The sequence below is a fragment of the Coregonus lavaretus genome (assembly GCF_964263955.1).
Source record: "Coregonus lavaretus genome assembly, contig: HAP1_SCAFFOLD_4493, whole genome shotgun sequence".
Taxonomy (NCBI): domain Eukaryota; kingdom Metazoa; phylum Chordata; class Actinopteri; order Salmoniformes; family Salmonidae; genus Coregonus; species Coregonus lavaretus.
The window spans coordinates 918-21,484 of record NW_028166241.1 but is presented as its reverse complement, the minus strand read 5'-3'; the positions used below and the strand labels follow the sequence as shown (position 1 = coordinate 21,484).

At 46.7% G+C, this 20,567-nt stretch overlaps 1 protein-coding gene across 2 annotated transcripts; it reads right to left on the bottom strand.

Moving 5' to 3' along the window:
• Nucleotides 1-2,775: 2,775 nt before the first annotated feature.
• LOC311114938 (progestin and adipoQ receptor family member 3-like) lies at nucleotides 2,776-19,264 on the bottom strand. Of its 2 annotated transcripts, none has more exons than XM_084190160.1 (7): nucleotides 19,102-19,264; nucleotides 15,934-16,168; nucleotides 15,334-15,496; nucleotides 10,144-10,299; nucleotides 5,259-5,456; nucleotides 3,332-3,422; nucleotides 2,776-3,082 (listed from the first exon to the last, which is right to left on the bottom strand). In XM_084190160.1, the coding sequence occupies exons 1-7, from the start codon at nucleotides 19,163-19,165 to the stop codon at nucleotides 2,955-2,957; spliced, it is 1,035 nt and encodes a 344-aa protein (XP_084046286.1). In that variant the 5' UTR covers nucleotides 19,166-19,264; the 3' UTR covers nucleotides 2,776-2,954. The 2 variants fall into 2 exon arrangements, with proteins under 2 accessions (XP_084046286.1, XP_084046285.1); XM_084190159.1 differs by having other exon boundaries at nucleotides 15,934-16,171; nucleotides 19,102-19,263.
• Nucleotides 19,265-20,567: the final 1,303 nt, after the last annotated feature.

The window sequence follows — 20,567 nt, the reverse complement described above, 5'->3', positions numbered from 1 at the left end:
ACATGAAAAGCCGAAATGTCTTGAGTCAATAAGTATTCAACCCCTTTGTTATGGCAAGCCTAAATAAGTTCAGGAGTAAAGACTTGCTTAAGTCACATAAGTTGCATGGACTCTGTGTGCAATAAGTGTTTAACGTGATTTTTGAATGACTACCTCATCTCTGTACCCCACATACAGATAATTGTAAGGTCCCTCTGTCGAGCAGTGAATTTCAAACACAGATTCAACCTCACAGACCAGGCAGGTTTTCCAATGCCCTGCAAAAAAGGTCACCTATTAGTAGATGGGTCAAAATAAATAAAAAGCAGACACTGAATATCCCTTTGAGCATAGTGGAGTTATTACACTGTGGATGGTGTATCAATACACCCAGTCACTACAAAGATACAGGCGTCCTTCCTAACTCAGTTGCCGGAGAGGAAGGAAACCGTTCAGGGATTTCACCATGAGGCCAATGGTGACTTAAACAGTTCAAGTTTAATTGCTGTAATAGGAGAAAACTGAGGACGGATCAACAGCATTCAATACTAACCTAAATGACAGAGTGAAAAGAAGGATGCCTGTACAAAATATATTTTTTTTGCAAAGAATTGTACTTTTTGTCCTGAATACAAAGCGTTATGTTTGGGGCAAATCCAATACAACACATCACTGAGTACCACTTCATATTTTCAAGCATGGTGGTAGCTGCATCATTATGGGTATGCTTGTCATGTGCAAGGCCTAGGGATATTCTTAGGATAAAAATAAACTGAATAGAGCTTAGCACAGGCAAAATCCTAGAAGAAAAAAAATCAATTTAATACTTTTTTGAATTCAGGCTTTAACACAATGTGGAATAAGTCAAGGGGTATGAATACTTTCTGAAGGCATTGTATGTCATTTGAGTGGGAACACCTTCAGCCAATATAAGCTTCCCCCATATCTTTGGTTTGATTCCAAACATGATTGCTTTTAAAATCAAAGTTAAGTTGGCACATTTATTTACTGCCCTGTGAAGTGTTTCACGTACCTCAGTGTTACACCGTCAATGAATACTGATCCAAATAACGTCGGTCTCTTCGTTACCAACATGAACATTTTAGAAGTGCTACCTACTGTAGCATAAGCACTTAATAAACAAAACGTTGTTCACTTGCTACATTGTAAGATTGCTTTAAAAAAACAAAAAACAATACCACAGTACAATAACATCCCTGTTAACAGTTTAACACGTTGTTCAGAGAAAGAGAACATGTTAAGTCTGAAGAGAAAAGGACCTTGGGAGTGCCTTAGTTGTGTTCCTCTAGCAGCAGATTGGTACTTGGTACACATCTGTGTTGGAGTGAAGGGGAAAGGGGGGGGTAGTAACCAGGGCCTTCAGTAGTTTACCGTCTCTGTAGAGCGAAGGAGTGTGACAACATCCCACTACCTAAAGATCCTGCAGCCAGCCACCGGAGCATTTCATAGTATATTCCATTTTAGTAGACGCTATTATCCAAAAGCGACTTCCAACTGACAAAGCATTTCAAAATGGTTCACTGGTGGCATTTTACTTGTAGTGGTTGGTACTGCCTGGGTCTGCCTCTAGCATGGCAGCTCCTTACATGCTCCGTGGGATCCCAAGCTTATTCTGGCTCCGTCCACCTGTCTTTGTAGCAGCAGTCCTTGAAGTAGTTGTTTTGTTTTCTCAGCAAGGGCCATTATTTTTGTGGGGTGACAGGTAATGCTGCTTTGTGAGTGTTGTGCAGAAGGGTCCAGGTTCGAGCCCAACTCTGTTACACTGGGAGTAGCCTGGGCAGTCCTAGTCATGCTGGGAGTAGCCTGGGGAGTCCTAGTCATGCTGGGGGTAGCCTGGGCAGTCCTAGTCATGCTGGGAGGAGCCTGGGCAGTCCTAGTCATGCTGGGAGTAGCCTGGGCAGTCCTAGTCATGCTGGGAGTAGCCTGGGCAGTCCTAGTCATGCTGGGAGTAGCCTGGGCAGTCCTAGTCATGCTGGGAGTAGCCTGGGCAGTCCTAGTCATGCTGGGAGTAGCCTGGGCAGTCCTAGTCATGCTGGGGGTAGCCTGGGCAGTCCTAGTCATGCTGGGAGTAGCCTGGGCAGTCCTAGTCATGCTGGGAGTAGCCTGGGCAGTCCTAGTCATGCTGGGAGTAGCCTGGGCAGTCCTAGTCATGCTGGGAGTAGCCTGGGCAGTCCTAGTCATGCTGGGAGTAGCCTGGGCAGTCCTAGTCATGCTGGGAGTAGCCTGGGCAGTCCTAGTCATGCTGGGGGTAGCCTGGGCAGTCCTAGTCATGCTGGGGGTAGCCTGGGCAGTCCTAGTCATGCTGGGAGTAGCCTGGGCAGTCCTAGTCATGCTGGGAGTAGCCTGGGCAGTCCTAGTCATGCTGGGAGTAGCCTGGGCAGTCCTAGTCATGCTGGGGGTAGCCTGGGCAGTCCTAGTCATGCTGGGGGTAGCCTGGGCAGTCCTAGTCATGCTGGGAGTAGCCTGGGCAGTCCTAGTCATGCTGGGAGTAGCCTGGGCAGTCCTAGTCATGCTGGGGGTAGCCTGGGCAGTCCTAGTCATGCTGGGAGTAGCCTGGGCAGTCCTAGTCATGCTGGGAGTAGCCTGGGCAGTCCTAGTCATGCTGGGAGTAGCCTGGGCAGTCCTAGTCATGCTGGGAGTAGCCTGGGCAGTCCTAGTCATGCTGGGAGTAGCCTGGGCAGTCCTAGTCATGCTGGGAGTAGCCTGGGCAGTCCTAGTCATGCTGGGAGTAGCCTGGGCAGTCCTAGTCATGCTGGGAGTAGCCTGGGCAGTCCTAGTCATGCTGGGAGTAGCCTGGGCAGTCCTAGTCATGCTGGGGGTAGCCTGGACAGTCCTAGTCATGCTGGGAGTAGCCTGGACAGTCCTAGTCATGCTGGGAGTAGCCTGGGGAGTCCTAGTCATGCTGGGAGTAGCCTGGGAACTGCAGTCCTAGCCATAGTCTGCCTGGGGGTAGTTTACTCTGGGCAGGGGTGGCTGTGGCGGTGGGTTAAGATGAAGAAGGCAGCCTGGTGCCACCAGTAGAACATCACAATGACCAGAACATGCCACACCTGGTGGCTGGAGCCCAGGTAGTTCAACTGACCTGAGGGAAGATGCAAAGGCATGGTTATAATGGCTTTCCAAACAACATTCAAGAATGCATGGTTTTCCAAACCAGGTTCATCACCATAACAACAAGGGGACTGAAACGTAATCTGGGCTCTCAATTTGTTTTTTTCCCCCCTGTGATTCCTCGCTTCCTTCTCAACCGTTTTAGAGAGACAGACTAAAGTATTTTATTCCAAGAAAAAGAGGAATCAAGGAAAGCTGAAGTGAGACCTTGTGCACGTACCTGGGAAGTAGCGTTCAGGAACCTTGGAGACGTAGAAGATGAAGGCTAAGGCAGCGATCACGTACATCCCCAGAACACGAGGAATAAAAGACTGGAGAAAATAAGAATATTAGATCATATATAGTTGCTTTGGGTTAAAGAGTCAAGGAGTGACACTTAAAAAAGGACCCTTAGGGCCAGTTTCCTGGACATACACTGCTCAAAAAAGATAAAGGGAAACTTAAACAACACAATGTAACTCCAAGTCAATCACACTTCTGTGAAATCAAACTGTCCACTTAGGAAGCAGCACTGATTGACAATAAATTTCACACGCTGTTGTGCAAATGGAATAGACAACAGGTGGAAATTATAGGCAATTAGCAAGACACCCCCAATAAAGAAGTGGTTCTGCAGGTGGTGACCACAGACCACTTCTCAGTTCCTATGCTTCCTGGCTGATGTTTTGGTCACTTTTGAATGCTGGCGGTGCTTTCACTCTAGTGGTAGCATGAGACGGAGTCTACAACCCACACAAGTGGCTCAGGTAGTGCAGCTCGTCCAGGATGGCACATCAATGCGAGCTGTGGCAAGAAGGTTTGCTGTGTCTGTCAGCGTAGTGTCCAGAGCATGGAGGCGCTACCAGGAGACAGGCCAGTACATCAGGAGACGTGGAGGAGGCCGTAGGAGGGCAACAACCCAGCAGCAGGACCGCTACCTCCGCCTTTGTGCAAGGAGGAGCAGGAGGAGCACTGCCAGAGCCCTGCAAAATGACCTCCAGCAGGCCACAAATGTGCATGTGTCTGCTCAAACGGTGAGAAACAGACTCCATGAGGGTGGTATGTGGGCCCGACGTCCACAGGTGGGGGTTGTGCTTACAGCCCAACACCTTGCAGGACGTTTGGCATTTGCCAGAGAACACCAAGATTGGCAAATTCGCCACTGGCGCCCTGTGCTCTTCACAGATGAAAGCAGGTTCACACTGAGCACGTGACAGACGTGACAGAGTCTGGAGACGCCGTGGAGAACGTTCTGCTGCCTGCAACATCCTCCAGCATGACCGGTTTGGCGGTGGGTCAGTCATGGTGTGGGGTGGCATTTCTTTGGGGGGCCGCACAGCCCTCCATGTGCTCGCCAGAGGTAGCCTGACTGCCATTAGGTACCGAGATGAGATCCTCAGACCCCTTGTGAGACCATATGCTGGTGCGGTTGGCCCTGGGTTCCTCCTAATGCAAGAAGATGCTAGACCTCATATGGCTGGAGTGTGTCAGCAGTTCCTGCAAGAGGAAAGCATTGATGCTATGGACTGGCCCGCCCGTTCCCCAGACCTGAATCCAATTGAGCACATCTGGGACATCATGTCTCGCTCCATCCACCAACGCCACGTTGCACCACAGACTGTCCAGGAGTTGGCGGATGCTTTAGTCCAGGTCTGGGAGGAGATCCCTAAGGAGACCATCCGCCACCTCATCAGGAGCATGCCCAGGCGTTGTAGGGAGGTCATACAGGCACGTGGAGGCCACACACACTACTGAGCCTCATTTTGACTTGTTTTAAGGACATCACATCAAATTTGGATCAGCCTGTAGTGTGGTTTTCCACTTTAATTTTGAGGGTGACTCCAAATCCAGACCTCCATGGGTTGATACATTTGATTTCCATTGATAATTTGTGTGATATTGTTGTCAGCACATTCAACTATGTAAAGAAACAATTATTTAATAAGATTATTTCATTCATTCAGATCTAGGATGTGTTGTTTAAGTGTTCCCTTTATTTTTTTGAGCAGTGTAGTTTAGGCCTTATCCTGGACTAAAACACACTTTCAATACAGATCCTCCACGGAGCAGATTATGGTGTCCACAACGAGGCTTAATCAGTGTCCGGGAAACCAGCCCTTAAAGTTTAGGCTCCTTTGAGGCAGGCAGTAGGCTACTAGTCAGCTGACCTGTACGAGCTCCGAAGAGAAGCCCCCGTTGAGCCAGACCCAGTGTACGGTGGGGATGAGGCCGTAGCCGGCCACGCTGCAGAAGAGAACGGAGCGCAGCCGCTGCCACTGCTTGCTGAGGTAGTGGGGGTGGATCTGGGCAAAGAACACCGCCAGGATCATGGCTAGCACCGTCACCAGGTACACCTGACGCCAGTACTGAAAAAGAAATGGAATAGAACAGATACATTATTGTCCATTTTACAATAGAAATGGATTGATTTGCTGTCATAATACCCAATGTACGGCTGGGGGTATGAAATATGCACTGTGTTGCACCTGTTAATTTAAGTAGGCCTATATATTCTTCAAATATTAGTGCTTAAAAAAAAAAAGTTTTTTTTTTTTTTTTTACACTTTGTACTTTTCCAGGGCATTTATTCAGATACCCTCGCTTGCCAATTTGAGTGGAATTCACAGTGAATTAATTTTCACATGGAAAATGCCCACACCCAGGAGCATCATGTAGGACTAGTGGAATACACACTTCATACATTTGGCCAAGTATTTTCCATTCCTCATAAACCCACTCCACAAAATGTGCCTTTATGGTATTTGAGTTATACTACTAAAAATAATGGGGGGGGGGGGGGGTTTCTTTATTTTTTAAACCCAGCCCTTTTCTCTTTGGGTACTTGGCTAAGTGAGTAGAGTGAGTATTCACCCAGAGTAGAGAAGCCCCAGTCTTGGCAGGCAGGGCAGGAGCGGAGATGGTTCTGGCTCCCCTATGTGTTAACGTCATATGGCGTGTAACAGGAGTGATGTGGATAACAGGAGTGATGGACCGCTCTGAATGCAGCCATCTGGTTCTGACTGGAGCAGATTTCAGCCGTGTTCTGGGGGCACAATAACCCAGCACTTCCAATATGCGGGGGAAAGAGCTAACGGGAGGCGCCGCCAAAACTCAGACAGACAGTGGCAAAAACAAGTGAGGGGTGGCTGGAGAAGGAACGGATGGGACTTGCTTGGCCAACACTTCCAAGTCTGAGTTGTTTTCTTTCAGCAGTACAGAGCAGCAATGAAATGAAACATCCATTATTTTTGATGGGAACAATTCATTTATGAAGTGGTACATTGAATTAACTATTTTCAAGGGCCACCATGTAAACATTGTGGAAGAGGAGAAAGTAGTCTCCACTACTACAAGTACACTAGGGTCCTTCAGGAATCATACAGAACTGTTCAGAAGAAAGAGATGAAGCCAGCCCGCTAGCCCGAGGTTAGAGAAGCCAGCCCGCTAGCCCGAGGTTAGTGAAGCCAGCCCGCTAGCCCGAGGTTAGTGAAGCCAGCCCGCTAGCCCGAGGTTAGTGAAGCTAGCCCGAGGTTAGAGAAGCCAGCCCGCGGTTAGAGAAGCCAGCCCGCTATCCCAAGGTTAGAGAAGCCAGCCCGCTAGCCCGAGGTTAGAGAAGCCAGCCCGCTAGCCCGAGGTTAGAGAAGCCAGCCCGCTAGCCCGAGGTTAGTGAAGCTAGCCCGAGGTTAGTGAAGCCAGCCCGCTAGCCCGAGGTTAGTGAAGCCAGCCCGCTAGCCCGAGGTTAGAGAAGCCAGCCCGCTAGCCCGAGGTTAGAGAAGCCAGCCCGCTAGCCCGAGGATAGTGAAGCCAGCCCGCTAGCCCGAGGTTAGTGAAGCCAGCCCGCTAGCCCGAGGTTAGTGAAGCCAGCCCGCTAGCCCGAGGTTAGTGAAGCCAGCCCGCTAGCCCGAGGTTAGTGAAGCCAGCCCGCTAGCCCGAGGTTAGTGAAGCCATCCCGCTAGCCCGAGGTTAGTGAAGCCAGCCCGCTAGCCCGAGGTTAGTGAACCCAGCCCGCTAGCCCGAGGTTAGTGAAGCCAGCCCGCTAGCCCGAGGTTAGTGAAGCCAGCCCGCTAGCCCGAGGTTAGTGAAGCCAGCCCGCTAGCCCGAGGTTAGAGAAGCCATCCTGCTAGCCCGAGGTTAGTGAAGCCAGCACGCTAGCAGAGAAGCCAGCCTGCTATCCCGAGGTTAGAGAAGCCAGCCCGCTAGCCCGAGGTTAGTGAAGCCAGCACGCTAGCAGAGAAGCCAGCCCGAGGTTAGAGAAGCCAGCCCGCTATCCCGAGGTTAGTGAAGCCAGCACGCTAGCAGAGAAGCCAGCCCGCTAGCCCGAGGTTAGTGAAGCCAGCACGCTAGTAGAGAAGCCAGCCCGCTAGCCCGAGGTTAGAGAAGCCAGCCCGCGGTTAGAGAAGCCAGCCCGCTATCCCGAGGTTAGTGAAGCCAGCCCGCTATCCCGAGGTTAGTGAAGCCAGCCCGCTAGCCCGAGGTTAGTGAAGCCAGCACGCTAGCAGAGAAGCCAGCCCGCTATCCCGAGGTTAGTGAAGCCAGCCCGCTAGCCCGAGGTTAGTGAAGCCAGCCCGCTAGCCCGAGGTTAGTGAAGCCAGCCCGCTAGCCCGAGGTTAGTGAAGCCAGCCCGCTAGCCCGAGATTAGTGAAGCCACCGCGCTATACAGGATCAGATCCAGGGTCAGTAGCTATATACAGGGTCAGATCCAGGATCAGTTCCAGTACCATATTAACAATGTGTAGGGATACTGGAGTGATAGAGGTAGATATGTATAGGGGTAAGGTGACTAGACATCAGGATATATGATAAACAGAGTAGCAGCAGCGTATATGATGATTGTATGCGAGTGTGTGTGCATGTGTGTAGCGTTAGCATGAATGTGTGTGTGTTATGTGTTTGAGCAAATTAAGTGTGTGTCAGTGTGAGTGTGTATGTGCATAGAGACAGTCCAAAAATAAAATACAAGGGTCAATGCAGATAGTCCGTGTAACCATTCTGTTATCAGTCTTATGGCTTGGGGATAGAAGCTGTTCAGGAGCCTGTTGGTGTCAGACTTGTTGCTCCGGTACGGCTTGCCATGCGGAAGGAGAGAGAACAGTCTATGGCTTGGGTGGCTGGAGACTTTAACAATTACCAACTAGCCCGGCAGACCAGTAAAATTGTCTTTCAAACATCGTACGGCACAGATATTTAACCTGAATGTTACCCAGGCTAGTAGAAATCTCACTCTACTAGCCGGGCTGGCCAGCGCCCAGAAATCCTTCAGCTCCATTCCTGAAGATACAGTTGAAGTCGGAAGTTTACATACACTTAGGTTGGAGTCATTAAAACTCGTTTTTCAACCACTCCACAAATTTCTTGTTAAACTGTGGTTTTGGCAAGTCAGTTAGGACATCTACTTTGTGCATGACACAAGTCATTTTTCCAACAATTGTTTACAGACAATATTATTTCACTTATAATTCACTGAATCACAATTCCAGTGGGTCAGAAGTTTACATACACTAAGTTGACTGTGCCTTTAAACAGCTTTGAAAATTCCAGAAAATGATGTCATGGCTTTAGAAGCTTCTGATAGGCTAATTGACATCATTTGAGTCAATTGGAGGTGTACCTGTGGATGTATTTCAAGGCCTACCTTCAAACTCAGTGCCTCTTTGCTTGACATCATGGGAAAATCAAAAGAAATCAGCCAATACCTCATAAAAAAGATTGTAGACCTCCACAAGTCTGGTTCATCCTTGGGAGCAGTTTCCAAACACCTGAAGGTACCACGTTCATCTGTACAAACAATAGTACGCAAGTATAAACACCATGGGACCACGCAGCCGTCATACCGTTCAGGAAGGAGATGCGTTCTGTTTCCTAGAGATGAACGTAGTGCGAAAGTGCAAATCAATCCCAGAACAACAGCAAAGGACCTTGTGAAGATGCTGGAGGAAACAGGTACAAAAGTATATATATCCACAGTAAAACGAGTCCTATATTGACATAACCTGAAAGGCCGCTCAGCAAGGAAGAAGCCACTGCTCAAAAACCGCCATAAAAAAGCCAGACTACGGTTTGCAACTGCACATGGGGACAAAGATCGTACTTCTTGGAGAAATGTCCTCTGGTCTGATGAAACAAAAATAGAACTGTTTGGCCATAATGACCATCGTTATGTTTGGAGGAAAAAGGGTGACGCTTGCAAGCCGAAGAACACCATCCCAAACGTGAAGCACCGGGGTGGCAGCATGTGGGGATGCTTTGCTGCAGGAGGGACTGGTGCACTTCACAAAACAGATGGCATCATGAGGAAGGAAAATTATGTGGATATATTGAAGCAACATCTCAAGACATCAGTCAGGAAGTTAAAGCTTGGACGCAAATGGGTCTTCCAAATGGACAATGACCCCAAGCATACTTCCAAAGTTGTGGCAAAATGGCTTAAGGACAACAAAGTCAAGGTATTGGAGTGGCCATCACAAAGCCCTGACCTCAATCCTATAGAAAATGTGTGTGCAGAACTGAAAAAGCGTGTGCGAGCAAGGAGGCCTACAAACCTGACTCAGTTACACCAGCTCTGTCAGGAGGAATGGGCCAAAATTCACCCAATTTATTGTGGGAAGCTTGTGGAAGGTTACCTGAAATGTTTGACCCAAGTTAAACAATTTAAAGGCAATGCTACCAAATACTAATTGAATGTATGTAAACTTCTGACCCACTGGGAATGTGATGAAATAAATAAAAGCTGAAATAAATCATTCTCTCTGCTATTATTCTGACATTTCACATTCTTAAAATAAAGTGGTGATCCTAACTGACCTAAAACAGGGAATTATTACTAGGATTAAATGTCAGGAATTGTGAAAAACTGAGTTTAAATGTATTTGGATAAGGTGTATGTAAAAGTCGGGATTTCATGCAACCTTAACTACAGCTGGGAAACTCAAGTGAGCTAACATCAGGTGTAGCGTTTTGGGTGGTTAGAAGTGTGCTACATACGTTATTGCAGTAGAATGCGTAGAAGACATGACATACGTTATTGCAGTAGAACGGGTAGAAGACATGACATACGTTATTGCAGTAGAATGCGTAGAAGACCCCAGGTACGTAGCAGCCCAGGATGCCTACGGAGATGCCGGCGTAGTCCAGAGCCATCCAGCGGCGACTGGTCTTCTCTGAGCGGTGACAGCAGAACAGGTGGTAGCCCACAGAGCACAGCATGCACAGCTGGAAAGAGAGGAGAACGCGTCATTAACTCAGGAAAGAAAGAAACGTCCTCTCACTGTCAACTGCGTTTATTTTCAGCAAACTTTAACATGTAAATATTTGTATGAACATGACAAGATTCAACAACTGAGACATAAACGGAACAACTTCCACAGACATGTGACTAACAGAAATTGAATAATGTGTCCCTGAAAAAAAAAAAAAAAAGGGGGGGGTCAAAATCAAAAGTAACAGTCAGTATCTGGTGTGGCCACCAGCTGCATTAAGTACTGCAGTGCATCTCCTCCTCATGGACTGCACCAGATTTGCCCGTTCTTGCTGTGAGATGTTACCCCACTCTTCCACCAAGGCACCTGCAAGTTCCCGGACATTTCTAGGGGGAATGGCCCTAGCCCTCACCCTCCGATCCAACAGGTCCCAGACGTGCTCAATGTGATTGAGATCCGGGCTCTTCGCTGGCCATGGCAGAACACTGAAATTCCTGTCTTGCAGGAAATCACGCACAGAACGAGCAGTATGGCTGGTGGCATTGTCATGCTGGAGGGTCATGTCAGGATGAGCCTGCAGGAAGGGTACCACATGAGGGAGGAGGATGTCTTCCCTGTAACGCACAGCGTTGAGGTTGCCTGCAATGACAACAAATGACACACCGCCCCAGACCATGACGGACCCTCTACCTCGATCCCGCTCCAGAGTACAGGCCTCGGTGTAATGCTCATTCCTTCGACGATAAACGCAAACCCGACCATCACCGCTGGTGAGACAAAACCGTGACTCATCAGTGAAGAGCACTTTTTGCCAGTCCTGTCTGGTCCAGCGACGGTGGGTTTGTGCCCATAGGCGATGTTGTTGCCAGTGATGTCTGGTGAGGACCTGCCTTACAACAGGCCTACAAGCCCTCAGTCCAGCCTCTCTCAGCCTATCGCGGACAGTCTGAGCACTGATGGAGGGATTGGGCGTTCCTGGTGTTGCCATCCTGTACCTTTACATTTACGTAATTTAGCAGACGCTCTTATCCAGAGTGACTTACAGTTAAGTGAGTGCATACATTTTTCATACTGCCCCCTCGTGGGAATCGAACCCACAACCCTGGCGTTGCAAGCGCCATGCTCTACCAACTGAGCTACATGGGACCCGTCGTGTACCTGTCCCGCAGGTGTGATGTTCGGATGTACCGATCCTGTGCAGGTGTTGTTACACGTGGTCTGCCACTACGATCAGCTGTCCGTCCTGTCTCCCTGTAGCGCTGTCTTAGGCGTCTCACAGTATGGACATTGCAATTTATTGCCCTGGCCACATCTGCAGTCCTCATGCCTCCTTGCAGAATGCCTAAGGCATGTTCACACAGATGAGCAGGGACCCTGGGCATTTTTCTTTTGGTGTTTTTCAGAGTCAGTAGAAAGGCCTCTTTAGTGTCCTAAGTTTTCATAACTGTGACCTTAATTGCCTACAGTCTGTAAGCTGTTACTGTCTTAACAACCGTTCCACAGGTGCATGTTCATTAATTGTTTATGGTTCATTGAACAAGCATGGGAAACAGTGTTTAAACTCTTTACAATGAAGATCTGTGAAGTTATTTTGATTTTTACAAATTATCTTTGAAAGACAGGGTCCTGAAAAAGGGACGTTTCTTTTTTTGCTGAGTTTATGTCAGAGGACAATACAGAGCTGGACAGAGAGAACACTCAATAAAACTATGTCAGAGAAGAAATGCTTTGAATGAAAGCTCCCATCCTCATATTGTCTTATTTAAGGTCATGGAACTCAGAATATCAATCTGGTTGGACTGGCTGATTTGGCTGATCAGATTGACTGTCTGTCACCACTCAGAGAAGTGGTGTAGGCTATTTCCTTGATTCCTTGTGTCCTCTCCTCTGACCTTCTCTTGCAATGAGTTGAGGACACAAGGAAATTAAATTGAGATTCACCCATAGTGCCATTTTGTAAATCAAATCAAATGTTATGTCACATGCGCCGAATACAACCTTACAGTCAAATGCTTACTTACAAGCCCTTAACCAACAATGCAGTTGTAAGAAGAAAAATATATATATATATATATTTTTTAATCACACAAAAAATACAGTATAAAATAATAAGACATAAAAGTAACAAATAATTAAAGAGCAGCAGTAAAAATAACAGTAGAGAGGCTATATACAGGGGGTACCGGTACCGAGTCAATGTGCGGGGGCACCGGTTAGTCGAGGTAATTGAGGTAATATGTACATGTAGGTAGAGTTTTAAAGTGACTATGCATAGATAATGAACAGAGAGTAGCAGCAGCGTAAGGGGGGGGGGGGGGGGGGGGGCTGTTTAGAAGCCTCTTGGACCTAGAGTTGAGAATGACACAAATATTAATTTTCACAAAGTCTGCTGCCTCAGTTTTTATGATGACAATTTGCATATACTCCAGAATGTTATGAAGAGTGATCAGATGAATTGCAATTCATTGCAAATTCCCTATTTGCCATGAAAATGAACTTAATCCCCAAAAAACATTTCCACTGCATTTCAGCCCTGCCACAAAAGGACCAGCTGACATCATGTCAGTGATTCTGTCGTTAACACAGGTGAGAGTGTTGACGAGGACAAGGCTGGAGATCACTCTGTCATGCTGATTGAGTTAGAATAACAGACTGGAAGCTTTAAAAGGAGGGTGGTGCTTGAAATCATTGTTCTTCTTCTGTTAACCATGGTTACCTGCAAGGAAACACGTGCCGTCATCATTGCTTTGCACAAAAAGGGCTTGACAGGCAAGGATATTGCTGCTAGTAAGATTGCACATAAATCAACCATTTATTGGATCATCAAGAACTTAAAGGAGAGAGGTTCAATTGTTGTGAAGAAGGCTTCAGGGTGCCCAAGAAAGTCCAGCAAGCGCCAAGACCGTCTCCTAAAGTTGATTCAGCTGCGGGATCGGGCACCACCAGTGCAGAGCTGGCTCAGGAATGGCAGCAGGCAGGTGTGAGTGCATCTGCACACACAGTGAGGCGAAGACATTTGCAGGATGGCCTGGTGTCAAGAAGGGCAGCGAGGAAGCAACGTCTCTCCAGGAAAAACATCAGGGACAGACTGATATTCTGCAAAAGGTACAGGGATTGGACTGCTGAGGACTGGGTTAAAGTCATTTTCTCTGATGAACCCCCTTTCCGATTGTTTGGGGCATCTGGAAAAAAGCTTGTCCGGTGAGCGCTACCATCAGTCCTGTGTCATGCCAACAGTAATGCATCCTGAGACCATTCACGTGTGGGGTAGCTTCTCAGCCAATGGAGTGCGCTCACTCACAATTTTGCCTAAGAACACAGCCATGAATAAAGAATGGTACCAACACATCCTCCGAGCGTAACTTCTCCCAACCATCCAAGAACAGTTTGGTGACGAACAATGCCTTTTCCAGCATAATGGAGCACCTTGCCATAAGGCAAAAGTGATAACTAAGTGGCTCGGGGAACAAAACATCGACATTTTGGGTCCATGGCCAGGAAACTCCCCAGACCTTAATCCCATTGAGAAATTGTGGTCAATCCTCAAGAGGAGGGTGGACAAACAAAAACCCACAAATTCTGACAAACTCCAAGCATTGATAATGCAAGAATGGGCTGCCATCAGTCAGGATGTGGCCCAGAAGTTAATTGACAGCATGCCAGGGCGGATTGCAGAGGTCTTGAAAAAGAAGGGTCAACACTGCAAATATTGACTCTTTGCATAAACTTAATGTAATTGTCAATAAAAGCCTTTGACACTTATGGAATGCTTGTAATTATACTTCAGTATACCATAGTAACATCTGACAAAAATATCTAAAAACACTGAAACAGCAAACTTTGTGAAGACCAATACTTGTGTCATTCAACACTTTTGACCATGACTGTACACGTCCTGGTAATTATTCTGGCCCTGCGGCCTTGTGAATGTTGACCTGTTTAAAGGTCTTACTCACATCGGCTACAGAGAGTGTGATCACACAGTCGTCCGGAACAGCTGATGCTCTCATGCATGTTTCAGTGTTACTTGCCTCGAAGCGAGCATAGAAGTAATTTAGCTCGTCTGGTAGGCTCATGTCACTGGGCAGCTCGCAGCTGTGCTTCCCTTTGTAGTCTGTAATAGTTTTCAAGCCCTGCCACATCCGACGAGCGTCAGAGCCAGTGTAGTACGATTCAATCTTAGTCCTGTATTGACTCTTTGCCTGTTTGATGGTTCGTCTGAGGGCATAGCGGGATTTCTTATAAGCTTCCGGGTTAGAGTCCCGCTTCTTGAAAGCGGCAGCTCTTCCCTTTAGCTCAGTGGGGATGTTGCCTGTAATCCATGGCTTCTGGTTGGGGTATGTACATACGGTCATTGTAGGGATGACGTCATCGATGCACTTATTGATGAAGCCAGTGACTGATGTGGTGTACTCCTCAATGCCATCGGAAGAATCCCGGAACATATTCCAGTCTGTGCTAGCAAAACAGTCCTGTAGCTTAGCATCTGCTTCATCTGACCACTTTTTTATTGACCGAGTCACTGGTGCTTCCTTTAGTTTTTGCTTGTAAGCAGTAATCATGAGGATCGAATTATGGTCAGATTTGCCAAATGGAGGGCGAGGGAGAGCTTTGTACACGTCTCTGTGTGTGGATTAAAGGTGGTCTAGAGTTTTTTTCCCTCTGGTTGCACATTTAACATGCTGGTAGAAATGAGGTAGAACGGATTTAAGTTTCCGTGCATTAAAGTCCACGTCCACTAGGAGCGCCGCCTCTGGATGAGCGTTTTCCTGTTTGCTTATGGCCGTATACAGTACATTGAGTGCGGTCTTAGTGCCAGCATCGGTTTGTGATGGTACATAGACAGCTACGAAGAATATAGATGAAAACTCTCTTGGTAGATAGTGTGGTCTACAGCTTATCATGAGATACTCTACCTCAGGCGAGCAGCATAGTGCCACTCACTACCCCCCCCCTCGGTATGGTATGGTACCCCACCTGGTATGGTATGGTATAGCCCCCCCCCCCCCCCCCCACCCGGAAGCTTTATTGATGGTATAGTACCCACCTGGAAGCAGAAGAGTCCTATGGAATAGATGACATAGTCCTCCCGGGAGGCCCCGCTGGCAGGCAGCACGAACGCCATGTCGTAGATCCCCAGGGTGAAGAACAACAGGAAGCCCAGCAGGTGGCTCCAGATATTCACCGTCTCATTCGACAGGATGAACAGACTACAGGAAGTAAACACAGATATTCACTGTCTCATTGAATAGGCTGAACAGACTACAGGAAGTAAACACAGATATTCACTGTCTCATTGAACAGGATGAACAGACTACAGGAAGTGACACATGGTTTAAGTGTTAGGCCTAGGATCTGTCTGAAAAGTGTACAAGCCGTCAAATTCTTGATTCCTCCGTCCGTGTTTCCTCCATTTTACCCTCTTTCTCATTGGAGGAGAGGCTCCAAGGTCTCTCCTCTTGGACCTCATTATCCACTGAGCTTAGAGAGGTGAGGAATGGAAGAATCAAGGACAAGAGGAATCAAGGATGACCGTTAAAATGTGGCCCAGATCTGTATGAGTTCGGCATACTTCACAGAGCAAGTTCCATGCATCGGTTATTGTTAAAATCTAGGGGTGATGGACCACCCAACTACACCCACCCACCTTTTGATGCACAGCCTGGAGGGCAGGTAGGCTCTGTAGCCGTCTGTGATGTAGGGGTTATCCCTCAGGAAGACTGGGATCTGTTCGTAGGTGTACAGCCTTATCCCTCTGGGGACCAGCACGGGCCAGTACTGGTAGCTCCCCCCCAGCTCGATGTAGTGGGCACTCTTCATCAGCTTCTGAGGCATGGTGGATCTACTGAAACCTGTAGGCGTCACCACTGCATCACAGTCATCTGCTGGTAGAGATAGAGAGAGACATCTTTAAAAAGTCAGAAATCAGTCAGGTATTTAGACAACTAGTCCTAGCTAGTTTTTATTTTTGGAATGAAAGAGAGAGAGATACAGTGCCTTCAGAAAGCATTCAAATCAAATCAAATCAAATTTTATTGGTCACATGCGCCGAATACAACAGGTGCAGACATTACAGTGAAATGCTTACTTACAGCCCTTAACCAACAGTGCATTTATTTTAAACAAAAAAGTAAGAATAAAACAACAACAAAAAAGTGTTGAGAAAAAAAGAGCAGAAGTAAAAATAAAGTGACAGTAGGGAGGCTATATATACAATAGAATAAAGTGACAGTAGGGAGGCTATATATACAGGGGGGTACCGTTGCATAGTCAATGTGCGGGGGCACCGGCTAGTTGAGGTAGTTGAGGTAATATGTACATGTGGGTAGAGTTAAAGTGACTATGCATAAATACTTAACAGAGTAGCAGCAGCGTAAAAAGTATGGGGTGGGGGGGCAGTGCAAATAGTCTGGGTAGCCATGATTAGCTGTTCAGGAGTCTTATGGCTTGGGGGTAGAAGCTGTTGAGAAGTCTTTTGGACCTAGACTTGGCACTCCGGTACCGCTTGCCGTGCGGTAGCAGAGAGAACAGTCTATGACTAGGGTGACTGGAGTCTTTGACAATTTTGAGGGCCTTCCTCTGACACCGCCTGGTATAGAGGTCCTGGATGGCAGGGAGCTTTGCCCCTGTGATGTACTGGGCCGTACGCACTACCCTCTGTAGTGCCTTGCGGTCAGAGGCCAAGCAGTTGCCATACCAGGCGGTGATGCAACCAGTCAGGATGCTCTCGATGGTGCAGCTGTAGAATTTTTTGAGGATCTGAGGACCCATGCCAAATCTTTTTAGTCTCCTGAGGGGGAATAGGCTTTGTCGTGCCCTCTTCACGACTGTCTTGGTGTGTTTGGACCATGATAGTTCGTTGGTGATGTGGACACCAAGGAACTTGAAGCTCTCAACCTGTTCCACTACAGCCCCGTCGATGAGAATGGGGGCGTGCTCAGTCCTCTTTTTTTTCCTGTAGTCCACAATCATCTCCTTTGTCTTGGTCACGTTGAGGGAGAGGTTGTTGTCCTGGCACCACACGGCCAGATCTCTGACCTCCTCCCTATAGGCTGTCTCATCGTTGTCGGTGATCAGGCCTACCACTGTTGTGTCGTCGGCAAACTTAATGATGGTGTTGGAGTCGTGCCTGGCCATGCAGTCATGGGTGAACAGAGAGTACAGGAGGGGACTGAGCACGCACCCCTGAGGGGCCCCCGTGTTGAGGATCAGTGTGGCAGATGTGTTGTTACCTACCCTTACCACCTGGGGGCGGCCCGTCAGGAAGTCCAGGATCCAGTTGCAGAGGGAGGTGTTTAGTCCCAGGATCCTTAGCTTAGTGATGAGCTTTGAGGGCACTATGGTGTTGAATGCTGAGCTGTAGTCAATGAATAGCATTCTCACGTAGGTGTTCCTCTTGTCCAGGTGGGAAAGGGCAGTGTGGAGTGCGATAGAGATTGCATCATCTGTGGATCTGTTGGGGCGGTATGCAAATTGGAGTGGGTCTAGGGTTTCTGGGATTATGCTGTTGATGTGAGCCATGACCAGTCTTTCAAAGCACTTCATGGCTACAGACGTCAGTGCCACGGGTCGGTAGTCATTTAGGCAGGTTATCTTAGAGTTCTTGGGCACGGGGACTATGGTGGTCTGCTTGAAACATGTTGGTATTACAGACTCAGTCAGGGACATGTTGAAAATGTCAGTGAAGACACTTGCCAGTTGGTCAGCACATGCTCGGAGTACACGTCCTGGTAATCCGTCTGGCCCTGCGGCCTTGTGAATGTTGACCTGCTTAAAAGTCTTACTCACATCGGCTACGGAGAGCGTGATCACATTCACACATTCACACCCCTTTTGACTTTTTCCACATTTTGTTGTGTTACAGCCTGAATTTAAAATAGATCAAATGTAGATGCTGTGTCACTGTCCTACACACAATACCCTGTGTTGAGGATCAGCGTGGCAGATGTGTTGTTACCTACCCTTACCACCTGGGGGCAGCCCGTCAGGAAGTCCAGGACAACAGAGAATGTGGTTTAGTTACAACTTTGACATAAATCAACTTGAAAATCTATGGCAAGACTTGAAAATGGTGTCTAGCAATGATCAACAACCAACTTGACAAAGTTTGAAGAATTTTTAAAATAATAATGTGCAAATATTGTACAATCCAGGTGTGCAAAACTCTTAGAGACGTACCCAAAAAGACAGCTGTAATCGCTGCCAAAGGTGATTCTAAAATGTACTGACTCAGGGGTGTGAATACTTATGTAAATTCATATTAATGTATTTCAATTTCAATACATTTGCAACAATTTCTAAAAACATGTTTTCACTTTGTCATTATGGGGTATTGTGTGTAGAAGGGTGAGAAAAAACATTTAATCCATTTTGAATTCAGGCTGTAACAACAAAATGTATCATAAGTCAAGGGGTATGAATATTTTCTGAATGCACTGTATTATCAGTTGTTCAGATCTGTTGGAATGGATAAGTGATTATGTTTGCCTTGTTATCTACAGTGTAAAACATACAATGAATGGGACATAGCTAAAATGATAGTTAGGCCTCTACACCCTAGTCTGTGCTAATCACTGATCAGTCCATCAAAAAGCAATGTGTATTGCTTCAGTTAGCTAATGATTAAACGGTTGGTGGTTTGCTACAACGTATAACGTACATCAGTAAGCAGTTCGCTTTCTAATCAGCAAACTAGCCAATAAACTGCATTTGGCAAGAACTAAGTAGCTAGCTAGCAAGCTCTCAATGCTAGCTAAGCTAGCTAGCGAAATTGTTGCTATTTAGAGCTGGCTAAATCCTGATCAAAACAGCTTACCTTTCAGTTTGGTGTACGCGTAGTTAAATCCATTCGGATATTTCTTGTATGAATTACTGTACATTTATTTTGACCTTGTAATAGCCACGTTTACATAAAACGTAGAAAAATCAAGACACCAGCAACACAAGCAAGTTCCATCTTCCAAATCATCAATTCCTCTGACGTCATCAGCGATGGACCCATTAAAGTTCGCTCGTTTGAGTTGCCTGAGTAAAATAAAAAAGTATTTGCACTGTAGCGCTGAACTCAGTGCAAGTTTGCGCTTGCTCTTCTGTGGTCAGACCGCAGATAGTAGCCTATAATTCCACATGACAAAAAATATATAGTAGTTCTCATGTCTAATTCTCATTAAATGGCTATCAATGAGCATAAAACAGAATAGAATAGAATCGAGACTATAATTCAGTTATTATCTGAATTCAACAATGTTAGTCAATGATAAAATGTTGATTGATGATGCATATAAATATTATTCTAGCCTACGATAATATTTGGACAAAGAAACTAGAAAGAAATATGATTTTATGACCTTATAGGTAACCTAAGGTAGCAGACCTAGAACACAAGGAATGATAGAGGCTTCTAGTGGCCAAAAGGTCATGTCAGCATGTGCAGCGCCATTGAGGGCTTCTAAGATTTTAATGTAGTCATCTGGGTGGGACTTCCAACTTCATTGGCTGATCCGTCCTGGTGACCCTGTTGGAGTCATGTCCAAACGGGTCATCAGGAGGTATCTATCTATCTATCTATCTATCTATCTATCTATCTATCTATCTATCTATCTATCTATCTATCTATCTATCTATCTATCTATCTATCTATCTATCTATCTATCTATCTATCTATCTATCTATCTATCTATCTATCTATCTATCTATCTATCTATCTATCTATCTATCTATCTATCTATCTATCTATCTATCTATCTATCTATCTATCTATCTATCTATCTATCTATCTATCTATCTATCTCTCTCTCTCTCTCTCTCTCTCTCTCTCTCTCTGGCTTAGAAAAAGGCCTGTGTGGACAAGTTCCCACTTCCGTTTTGGTTGAAAATACTGTATCCCCGAAAACCGGATGTTAGCGTTTTCTAGCGACTACGCATAGGCTCCCTTACAGGGGGACATTCTTTTGACTTCATTTGTGGTTGTGTGAGTTCACTGAGCTCGTGATCTTTTCCCGGGTGGTAGTTTGCAGACACACAGTTGTCGACACACATTCCCATCAAGACGTTGTAATTCTCTCCAGACATTTCAGGTGTGAACCGCTTTACAACAGGAACCCCCAGGCACAGAATCACACATTGTAGCCCTCCTCTCCTCCTCCTTCTCCCTCCTGTCTTTATATTACACCCAGTCAGTTCATTATTTTGTGGGAGTGTGTCTTCATTAGCACCACCAATGTACCTCTCAGCGTCTCCACTTCGACTAACTGTCAACTGCTATGCCAAGACAATAATGCA

What these genes read in the sequence shown, in the direction of transcription:
- LOC311114938 (XM_084190159.1), bottom strand. Translation starts at nt 19,165, where the DNA reads ATGTACAGTAATTCATACAAGAAATATCCGAATGGATTTAACTACGCG. An exon ending in CGCGTACACCAAACTGAAAG is followed by an intron (nt 16,172 to 19,101) that starts GTAAGCTGTTTT and finishes TATCTCTACCAG; the next exon opens with CAGATGACTGTGATGCAGTG. An exon ending in TAGGACTCTTCTGCTTCCAG is followed by an intron (nt 10,300 to 15,333) that starts GTGGGTACTATA and finishes CTCTCTTTCCAG; the next exon opens with CTGTGCATGCTGTGCTCTGT.